This window comes from Gobio gobio, assembly GCF_949357685.1.
Source record: "Gobio gobio genome assembly, chromosome: 7".
Lineage (NCBI taxonomy): Eukaryota > Metazoa > Chordata > Actinopteri > Cypriniformes > Gobionidae > Gobio > Gobio gobio.
The window spans coordinates 38,655,744-38,667,187 of NC_137103.1; the positions used below are offsets into that span (position 1 = coordinate 38,655,744).

The following is an 11,444-nucleotide window of genomic DNA, read 5'->3' on the forward strand; positions in this document are numbered from 1 at the left end:
TACTAAAATGTCTTTGTGTAACGATCGAGGAATATTCTAGAATCTAGATGGACGCAGGACGGGGTCGGTAAGGATCGTGTTTTGGCGCATGCGCAGTGGCCTTCCAGACATTTCTTCTTCACGTGGATCGCAGGAGTGAAGGGATCCATCCAGTGTGACTGTCTTATGCTGCTCTGTCGGACGCTCATTTCATAAAGATCAAACAAAATGGTAAGACGCGTAAGATAATTCATCTAGCTGCATCACATGAATGAGTTGTTTCAATAATTATTTGATCTTTGTGACAGAGATAGCGCAATGTTTTATAATCCTCCATCCTTTGCAACTGCAAGGTCACCGTTGGTAATTGTACTCGTGAGAATTTATACGAGATCATGATGTGATTCTAAGTATGTTATTTAGTGCATGTAAAGTACGGGAGAAATTGCTAATAAATAGTCGTTTTCTGTGTTCAGGATTGGTGATTTCGCAGGTCGCCCGGTTTGTTTAAAGAAAAGCTGAGCTTGTGGCTGGTTTATAGACAAGTATATGATCTTAGTATAGTATTGTTTAAATAGTGGTGTAATTATTTTACTGCATACATTTTTATATGACAGTCTGTAGTATGATAACTCCTGTTCACGCGTATAAAGTATTTGTCCTTCAGGTATCTGTCACATCTTGTTTTTGAAAACTGGACATATTTCCATTTTCATAACTAGATAACGTGAATCGGGTTTTCGCTAAGCTACACGACCAATAGCGTTTCAGCAAGATATGAACTTCCGGGTCATTTTGAATGGAGTGCACACGTGTGATTTGTGATGTACTGGGATGCTTTTGCCTTTAGTTAGATTGAGGCATAGAGATTCAAGTGTTCTCTTAAGCAGGGCCGACTGTTATTTGTATGTATTAACCCTTATAATAAACTTCCATGACATAATAAAGTGTGCTTATACTTCAGTAGCAAGAGTCATTTATGATCTGAATTATGAATTGCATTGAAATGTATTATGAGGCCAGGTGAAATGCACAGTTGATTCATTCTGGAATCTTCTACGTTCCCGACCGTTCAGCCTTGGGAGGGGGTTATCTTGTCGACCGTCCTTTTGTCCTTCACCAGGATGGTAAACATTTACAAAACCTCGAAACTTTTCTCCTCCCCTACAGGAACCCTCAACATCTCCTATGTCCCATCTACTCTCCCTCACACACGACCTTCTCTCAAGGTCACACACACACACACACACACACACACACACACACACACACACACACACACACACACACACACACACACACACACATCTGTTGTCAGACAAGCAGTTGCTCGTGTCTTTGAAACTTTGTGATACGGGATGATTGATGGCTAATTCTTTCTCTCAAGTTTTCTGCTTCATGTATGCGTCTAATTTAGTAGCCTAAAATTTGTCGTCTTTGAAAGAAGGTAAATAACCGAAGTCGAGAACTTAAAGGAAAGGGAAAGAAAAAGGCTTGTGATGAATGAAAACTAATGGTTTTCGTTTTGCTGGTCTGCAACGCCCCCTTGTGGAGGTCTTTTTTTTTTTTTTTGGAACGCTGCTTTGTGTTGCAAAACATGAATTGATTGACTATTTCTACACTGCACTAAGCATACCTTTGCCCCACAGCAGGCTTTCCGGAAATTCCTTCCCATGTTCGACCGTGTGTTGGTGGAGCGGGTTGCTGCAGAGACTGTTTCGAAAGGAGGCATCATGATTCCAGAAAAGGCTCAAGGCAAAGTGCAACAGGCTACAGTGGTAGCAGTAGGTCCAGGATCCACCAGAAAGGTAACCTAATCAAAGTCAATCATGTTTTATGATCAGATTGAAGCATCTTTTCAGTGTGTGTGATCTATAGGTTGTACTTCAGAGTTTAAATGATGTCTGTCTTTCAGGATGGGAAAGTATCCCCTGTCTGTGTCAATGTTGGGGATAAAGTTTTGCTGCCTGAGTACGGAGGAACTAAAGTTGTACTTGAGGATAAGGTTAGAACGTTTGCTGTGATTAGATCATCTTAGTTCTTTCATAATGTATTTTCTTATTAACAAACATCTATCCATTGTTTTGCCAATTTTGTAGCTCATGGGTTTTTAGTATAGAAGACATGTAAATAAAATTAATTTTTTATCATTTGTAAAAAAAAGTAACTTGATTTGACCATTTTCTTTTGCAGGACTACTTCCTTTTCCGGGATGGAGATATTCTTGGCAAATATGTAGAATGAAGTCTGCTTGTTCAACCTTGTTCAACTGCGTCATCCTGGAGTTCATAGAACGAAAGGCTGTTCCGTGTTTGTTTTCTTTTTTCTATGTCATTTGATTGTAAATAAGTATGATCATGTTTTGTTAAAATAAAGTGATCTTGATGCTTCATCTTTGTGTCTTCATGTCACAGAACAGTTTGGAATTGATCATGTGAATGAACTGTCTAAATTGTGTGTATTAGGAAACTGGACTATGACTTCGTAGTCCATATTCATGAACAGTACGCTTTTGAGTTTGGTCAAATATTAATTATGCTCTTTAATTCTTAACTTTGGGTGTTTGAACTGTGATTATAACTTCACTAGTGAATTACTAATTCTAGGGTTTGAAAATAAATTTGTTTTACTGAATATCTTTTATTTCCCTAATAATTTCCTTTCAATTATGAATATGTGATCAGAAGGTATAACTAAAAATAATTATTGTACAGTGCCTTCTGAAAGTAATCAGACTCCTGATTACAATATAAAATGTTTTCAACTGATATAACATTTTTATTCATTAAAAATTATTGAAAAATTCAAAGAATGGCTTTTTCTTATTTGACATGATATAGAATAATCAGTAACTAAGTACGCATATAATGTTAATGAATAGATTAAGAAAAATGGGTGAAAAACGTAGTGTACCATAGGCAGTTACATTTACCTAGGCTATAACTGAATTTCATTTAAAAGGAAAAGCACAAAATTCACCAAAATATGGATTTACCCAATGCTTTTTATTTGTATGAGAAGGGCTTTGAGTCATTCAAAAATAAAAAATAAATGGATGATAATCCTTGCAATACTCTTTTTATCTATCAGGTCTTTGTGGACTGGCTAGATGGAAGGAGTAAAAATCATGAGATGCCACCTGGAGTTTCCACACTAGGGCCAGTTTCATAAGCCTTAGTCATTAGCCATTAGTCATTCATCATTTTTTTAAGACATTTAAAAATTGTCAAATTTGATAATGAAATGTTCATTGGTTAACCGTTAGTTGGTCAGATTAGTACTTCTAAACGCATAATGGCTGTGTTAAAGGGATAGTTCACCCAAAAATGTAAATTCTGTCACTAATTACTCACCCTCAAGTTGTTCCAAACCTGTGTGGGAAGATACAAAAATCTGCTTGGTTACAAACATTCTTCCAAGCAGAACATATAAATGTATTCATACACGTTTGGAACAACTTGAGCGTGACTAAAAGATGACAGAATTTTCATTTTTGGGTAAACTATTCCTTTAATGCAACTGCCTCCAGGTCAGTTAAAACCTGAGAGTATCAGTGCACAATGGCCTTCTCAACAGCAAGGACTAGAACACTAGAAAGGTTTTAAAATAATTACAAATTGGTTTTGAGATGCAATGCAATGACATACGTTTTGTCCAATATTTGCTGGGGACACTGTATCTGAGCTCTTCCTGTAGTAGTTCTACTCGTCCATTGGGGGCGCGCGCTGTCAATCAAACTCTAAATCTGTCGAGATGGTCATGGCGGAGGGCACAGCTGTTCTGAGGAGGAATAGACCAGGCACCAAGGCGAAGGTAAAATGAACAGCGAATAATAATTCAAAGCGTTTTCCAAGCTCAAATTATTTCGCAAGGTATATTGTAATGTAATAATAACATAAAAACGATTTGTTCTCCTGGTAGCGGAAGCCGCAGATATGCTAAAGAGCTAAGCTAGCAGTTATCCGAGAAGACTAATGATTCTCAAATGTAGGGTTGTAAGAGAATATTATGTAATATTTATCGGGTCACGATAGGATTTATTTTCTTTTTTTGAAAATAGGTGAATATGCAGTGAAATGAGAATCAGAAGGTGTCCGAAATGGCAGGTTTTCATGATCTAGTTATTTGGCTAACAGCAGTCAGCTAGCAGCCATTTGAAAGTACCCGGATGGAACTGCTGATTTTCTTATAACTACATTTAAATTATTGTATTTAAAACGCTGTTAAGGTAATATACCATTATATAGCCGAGTCGTGAAGCGTTCTATTATTATAAACTGCTGCTTTGACACCAATACTTCATGGAATTCACATTCACTTCATGGGTTTACTATAGATATAAATTATGGTTGCAACGTAAGAACTGTAGTAAATTGTTCAAAAGTCCCTAGGCGGGTATATCTAACAAACGTACTGTCAACTGCAACTACTTCTACAGAATACAGTTGTATTGATTATTCGAGTGCTGGCCCTATTTTTAAAACAGTGTTTTTGTTTTAATCCTTAGGACTTCTATAACTGGTCTGATGAGTCTTTTGAAGAGATGGACAGCACCCTGGCAGTGCAACAGGTGAGAGTATTTTCTTACTTAAGTAGATCACAAAAGTAGATTTGTGAGAGGTGCTCTTTCCATACAGTGACCCTGGCTTCCAAGCTCCAAAAGAGCACTGTAAAAGTTGTCACTATATATGATTATTGACTTTGGTTATACTATATTCTAAGTCTTTTTAGCAGTACAGTAAGTTTACACGAGGAACAGGGTTATTTGCTGCCGCTCCCATTTTTTAACCGGCGCAAGGGCAGGGCAACCTGTCTCTCACACAAGTTTGCAGCAATAGAAACAACAATCCAACAAAACAATCAATTCCTGATGGACAAAAATCAAGTTCTGTCCTACATTGATTCTTGTTCAAGAAGCTGTTCACTTGTGTATTTATAAAGAAAACACATGCATCTTCCATTTCTTGCTGATTTTAAAATGTTATTGATAGTCTTTTTTTCTCTCTCAGTATATTCAGCAGAACATCCGCTCCGATTGTTCCAACATAGAGAAGATTATGGAGCCCCCAGAGGGACAGGATGAGGGGGTGTGGAAATATGAACATCTCAGGTATATTTTTAGTCTGAATGTCAACTGTTTGATCATTTCATCCTTCACATCGTCTAGTGTCATAATGACTCATCACAATGTACTTATGTTAGGGCTGTGCGATATTGAAGAAAAATGCGATATTCGATATGCGATACGATATTGCTTTAAGTGTGTAAAATCTATTTCTTTCCCCAACTGATATCTTTCACTTAAAGCATAACCGACTGTGTTTACATGAATACTCATCAAGACAGCCATTTTGACACAACTGTGTGTGTATTTGACAGTTCGAGTGTGTAACAAGACACACAAAAAGAACGGCTTGTGCGCACGTTTCGGTGTGTGTGTGTGTGTGTGTGTGTGTGTGTCAGACAGCACGAGACTGCAAGGACTTGTTTTTTGCAAGTTGTTGCGTTTCATAACTCTTTTTCACGTCAAGCAATTCACATAAATATCAGTGTGCTCAGTCTGTTCTGTTATATGTGTCAACCTAAAACGTACACTTTTCACAATGTTGAAGTAGCCTATTAAAATCATTCAGATATTCCGTGCCCTTGCGATTATGCCTATTGCGATATGTACATTTGCGATATTTCGATATATTGCGCAGCCCTAACTTATATTCTAATTGTTTTTGATAACAAAATGGTCCTACTTTATATTAAGTGTACTTATTGTGTTCTATGTTGTATTGTAAAACATGTTTTCTGCTATTGAGGTGGAAATGAATACGGCTATGATTACATGCTGTTTTTTTTAATTATAAGTACAACATAAACATCTATGTACACAAGTGCATTGTATCAAATTAGTCATTTAGATGTTAGTACATAATAGTTAAAGACATTTAATATAAAGTGGGTCTACAAAATGTTACCATATACTCGTTGTTGCAGTGTCCCTGGGAATTATATTAATGTTAATATTATGTGCTTTTTATTTATATAGACAGTTCTGTTTGGAGCTCAATGGCTTAGCAGTTAAACTGCAGGTAATTATCTTTCCTACATCTACTACTGTTATCTCACTGATAATCCAAGCAATCTGTATTGCACTATTAATTTAATTTAATGTCTCCTTGTCATACCCGATTGTTTTAGTTGACAGCCTTTACCAACATTTTAAAATGGTATTTATGAAGACAATGATGTCTGATGCCTTTGCTCCATAGAATGAGTGTCATCCGGACACATGTACCCAGATGACGGCCACTGAGCAGTGGATCTTTCTGTGTGCTGCCCATAAGACTCCCAAAGAGGTGAGTGTCCTCTAGGGTTGGAGAAATGAAAATCGATTCCAATTCTGGAATTGAATACTTATGGTCAGGAATCGGATACTTGTTATAAAATGTAAATTTTGATTCCACTTATTGATTCCTGTTATTTGAGGGTGAGTAATAAATTACATTATTTAAATTTTTGGGTGAACTTAACCCTTTAAGGATTAATGTATATTTTATTTATAAAAAGGAAACTAATCATTGTTATTTTTACATTTGATTTCAATTTCTGAACTTTGTTCAGTTGTATTTATTTGTGCTATTGCTAATTTGCTTATTTGTTCTTATTATATTACTGACTGTATACTTGTCTTAAATAATGTTTGAAATATATTTTAGTTAATCCAATTTAGTCGTTCGTTAGGCTACTGATTATTGTTCATGCTATTCAGCTGCAACAGAATGTTTTGCAAAAAGACAGAATAAATATGTTGGATATCTAAATGTTTGATTTTTTTTATTTTTTAATCATATTGGAATCAAACTGGAAATCGATTAGCAGAATCAGAATTGGAATCTAAACAAAAAAATAATCAGTTGATTATGTCTTCAATTATTCGGATAAAAAGGCCATATTTTATTTGTAAAATACAGAATGTGATTAATCAATTGACATTAGTTGTTGGTTATTTTTTATTATTGATTAGTTACAGTGGGGAGAACAAGTATTTGATACACTGTCGATTTTGCAGGTTTTCCTACTTCAGAATCAGAATCAGACTTCTTACAAAGCATGTAAAAGTCTGTAACTTTTATCATTTTATCAAGTGTGAGTGACAGAATCTAAAACAAAAATCCAGAAAATCACATTGTATGATTTTTAAGTAATTAATTAGCATTTTATTGCATGACATAAGTATTTGATACATCAGAAAAGCAGAACTTAATATTTGGTAAAGAAACCTCTGTTTGCAATCACAGAGATCATACGTTTCCTGTAGTTCTTGACCAGGTTTGCACACACTGCAGCAGGGATTTTGGCCCACTCCTCCATACAGACCTTCTCCAGATTCTTCAGGTTTCGGGGCTGTCGCTGGGCAATACTGACTTTCAGCTCCCTCCAAAGATTTTCTATTGGGTTCAGGTCTGGAGACTGGCTAGGCAACTCCAGGACCTTGAGATGCTTCTTACTGAGCCACTCCTTAGTTGCCCTGGCTGTGTGTCTCGGGTCGTTGTCATACTGGAAGACCCTGCCATGACCCGTCTTCAATGCTCTTACTGAGGAAAGGAGGTTGTTGGCCAAGATCTTGCGATACATGGCCCCATCCATCCTCCCCTCAATACGGTGCAATCGTCCTGTCCCCTTTTCAGAATAGCATCCTCAAAGAATGATGTTTCCACCTCCATGCTTCACGGTTGGGATGGTGTTCTTGGGGTTGTACTCATCCTTCTTCTCCTTCCAAACACGGCAAGTGGAGTTTAGACCAAAAAGCTCTATTTTTGTCTCATCAGACGACATGACCTTCTCCCATTCCTCCTCTGGATCATCCAGATGATCATTGGCAAACTTCAGAGGGGCCTGGACATGCGCTGGCTTGAGCAGGGGGACCTTGCGTGCGCTGCAGGATTTTAATCCATGACGGTGTAGTGTGTTACTAATGGTTTTCTTTGAGACTGTGGTCCCAGCTCTCTTCAGGTCATGGACCAGGTCCTGCCATGTAGTTCTGGGCTGATCCCTCACCTTCCTCATGATCATTGATGCCCCACGAGGTGAGATCTTGCATGGACCAGACCGAGGGAGATTGACCATCATCTTGAACTTCTTCCATTTTCTAATAATTGCAGCAACAGTTGTTGCCTTCTCACCAAGCTGCTTGCCTATTGTGCTGTAGCCCATCCCAGCCTTGTGCAGGTCTACAATTTTATCCCTGATGTCCTTACACAGCTCTCTGGTCTTGGCCATTGTGGAGAGGTTGGAGTCTGTTTGATTGAGTGTGTCGACAGGTGTCTTATACAGGTAACAAGTTCAAACAGGTGCAGTTAATACAGGTAATGAGTGGAGAACAGGATAGCTTCTTAAAGAAAAACTAACAGGTCTGTGAGAGCCGGAATTCTTACTGGTTTGTAGATGATCAAATACTTATGTCATGCAATAAAATGCAAATTAATTATTTGAAAAATCATTCAATGTGATTTTCTGGATTTTTGTTTTAGATTCCGTCTCTCACAGTTGAAGTGTACCTATGATAAAAAATTACAGACCGCTACATGCTTTGTAAGTAGGAAAACCTGCAAAATCGGCAGTGTATCAAAAATTTGTTCTCCCCACTGTTGTTGTTGCAGCCTTAATGAATTTTGTGAACAGACTGAGCTGGAGAAGCTAAAATATAGATGATTGTGTCTTATGTTGATTTGTTTGTTTACTGTGGATCACAGTGCCCTGCCATTGACTACACAAGGCACACCCTCGATGGAGCTGCGTGTCTTCTCAACAGCAACAAGTATTTTCCCAGCCGGTGAGTTATTGAACATCTAATCCAGGGTTATTCAAATCTTGCCCTGGAGGGCCAATGCGCTGCAGAGTTTAGCTCCAACCCTGATCAAACTCACCTACCTGTGATTTTCTAATGAACCTGAAGACATTGATTAGCCTGTTCAGGTGTGTTTGATTAGGGTTGGAGCTAAACTCTGCAGTGCATTGGCCCTCCAGGGCAAGATTTGAATAGCCCTGATTTAATCCATTAAAGCAGGGGTGTTCAGTGTTCCTCCTGGTGACATGTCTTCCTGCAGGGTTTAGTTCAAACACTGCTGGAACACACCGGATAAGCTTTTATTCAACCGAAAAACCATTATTAGTTAGGGGATGGTGATATAGCCATAGGTGAAACATTTTCTACCCTGTCATTTATATGCATAATTTAATTGTGGCAGTAATGCACATCACAAAATTGTAATAATGCTTGTTGTTACTACACAAATTTTTTGTTGTTGTAATTAAACAATCTTACAGAGCTCAGACCTCAAATTCAAAACCGATTTCCTTATCACTAATAAATGAACAGCTTGCTCCAACTAATATAAATATATCCAGCTTTATCCGTATACATGCAGTACACTCACATAAAGCGCTATATACTGTATAGCAAAATCTAATGAAAACTATCCTATCGCTCAGCTAATCTGCAAAATGTGACAAGTAATCATATTACAAACATTAATATCATCAATTTCTAAAAAGATGCTGGGAAACTATTTATAATGTAAGAAATACTATACAAATAAAATTCAGGTTTATACAAATGAAGTTAATACAAATCAGGCTATACAAATTAAGTTACAGGTGAGAGTTGGATCTAAACTACCTAACAAGGAAGTTCTCTATGAGCAGATTTGAGCATCCCTGCATTACTATGTTCATGCTTAGGAATTTCTAGCTGTAAACAAGCCATTGATGTTTTGTTTGTGTAGCCACTGATCCTCTCAATGCTTTCCGTATATAGTGTCAGCATTAAGGAATCATCTGTGGCCAAACTGGGATCGGTTTGCCGTCGCATCTATAGGATCTTCTCCCATGCTTACTTTCACCACCGCCAGATTTTTGACAAGTATGAGGTAAGCAGAATTATTTCTTACAATTCATAAGCGCATACATTTTATAAAACAGAATATCGGCTCTGCACTACCTATTTAAGCATCATTTCACACTTGGAAAAATAGGAAAACATACTTCAATCATGCAACTATTTTACCCAATATTTGTGCACTGTATTTTTATGCTCAGAGCAATTTTGAATTAGTGGACCACAACAGGAATTGCTGCCTATTAGGAAAGTTTCCAGTTGGTCACTTAGGCGATTTCAATGGAAGCTTCTTTCCGTCACTGAATAAAAACGCCCATATTTATGAAGAGGTGCATGAATTATTGAACCACAATATATATGAAATTAATGATCAATTTATTCGATTTAACTATATTTTCATGCAAAACTAATGCTGCAGCCTGTCTGATATTGATATAAAGACATTTCACATGACTATACATTTGATATTGCTCATATAAATATCCAAGTATGTTATACAGCTTTCATTGTTTAGGTCAATAATATATTCATGAGGGAAAAAATAAGGAAAGGGATATCTTCGGCATAGTATCCTTTCAGTGGTTAAAGTTGCCAGTCATTGCATGTGCTGCACTTCATTTGTACCATTTTGTTTTATTAGTATATTATTAATCATTTTTGTTTGTTTTGTTTTTAGAATTTGAAAGACAAAGATATTGTTTGATAAGCGAGATCTGATTCTTAAAACCAAAAAAGTAGTGCTTGAAAAGTCCTGGAATTCATTTTACAGTATCTATGAACCCTGCAATTATCATCTTTTTTTTTTTGTGACGGAAACAGGCTTCCATAGATTTCTATGAGGTTTCTGTCTTAGACGTTTTGGAGCCATTACTTTAAATTAAAGTGAATATGATATGATAATGACAGTGCTCATGACAAAACAACTGCTGATCATGCAAGCAACATTTCCGGCTATTGTCAGTAGGAGGCATCTTCAGACAGTTTCCTAAAAAGGAGTGACATTTTACTCTCCCACAGAATGAGACTTTCTTGTGTCACCGCTTCACTCGCTTCGTGATGAAGTACAACCTCATGTCTAAGGACAACCTCATCGTGCCCATCCTGGAAGAGGAAGTCCAGAGTGCCACTGCTGGGGAGAGTGACGCCTGAGCTGTATCTTGTGCATTTTCAGCCTCTAGCATCCAGACAGCAGAGGCATACAACTTTAGTCATTTGTTACTTTTCCACTCACTAATGCTTTGTTTGATCCAAATCTCATCATTCAGCTGTAACAATCAAATGTAACATCAGCAGCTCCTTGTACATAGCTCACTCTATCCCCATTGTAAATCCTGCTTAACCAATAAGAATTTCCTTTCTTTCCCTCTCTCGACTATAACAGGTCTGGTGATATTCACCCTGTCTTTTCCCTTGTTGTTAAGTTATTACATGGGTGGAGGGCTCTTATCTGGCCCACTTTGTCCTTTTTTTTAAATGAACTCAAATGTATGGTATTTTCATTATGTCAATTGTTAATAAAAGACTTGTACCTATTTTACGCTTATGCGTTAGCTTTTTATGTCATGTGCTAAGT

General features: G+C 37.2%; 1 protein-coding gene across 3 annotated transcripts; it reads left to right on the forward strand.

The window, feature by feature from the left end:
- Nucleotides 1–29: 29 nt before the first annotated feature.
- LOC307129330 (MOB-like protein phocein) lies at nucleotides 30–11,404 on the forward strand. 3 transcript variants are annotated; one of them, XM_079821658.1, is made up of 9 exons: nucleotides 107–210; nucleotides 1,629–1,787; nucleotides 4,487–4,549; nucleotides 4,989–5,089; nucleotides 6,020–6,062; nucleotides 6,243–6,329; nucleotides 8,727–8,806; nucleotides 9,791–9,902; nucleotides 10,889–11,404. In XM_079821658.1, exons 1-9 carry the CDS (start codon nucleotides 208–210, stop codon nucleotides 11,018–11,020), a joined length of 780 nt encoding a protein of 259 aa, XP_079677784.1. In that variant the 5' UTR covers nucleotides 107–207; the 3' UTR covers nucleotides 11,021–11,404. The 3 variants fall into 3 exon arrangements, with proteins under 3 accessions (XP_079677783.1, XP_079677784.1, XP_079677782.1); XM_079821656.1 differs by lacking the exons at nucleotides 107–210; nucleotides 1,629–1,787 and adding an exon at nucleotides 3,708–3,792; XM_079821657.1 differs by lacking the exons at nucleotides 4,487–4,549; nucleotides 4,989–5,089; nucleotides 6,020–6,062; ... (2 more) ...; nucleotides 9,791–9,902; nucleotides 10,889–11,404 and adding exons at nucleotides 1,895–1,984; nucleotides 2,173–2,371 and having other exon boundaries at nucleotides 30–210.
- The last annotated feature ends 40 nt before the right edge of the window (nucleotides 11,405–11,444 follow it).

Excerpts from the sequence above, each read along its gene's own strand:
- LOC307129330 (XM_079821658.1), top strand. Across the intron at positions 4,550-4,988 it reads GCACCCTGGCAGTGCAACAG|TATATTCAGCAGAACATCCG; the intron begins GTGAGAGTATTT and ends TTTCTCTCTCAG. Across the intron at positions 5,090-6,019 it reads TGGAAATATGAACATCTCAG|ACAGTTCTGTTTGGAGCTCA; the intron begins GTATATTTTTAG and ends TTATTTATATAG.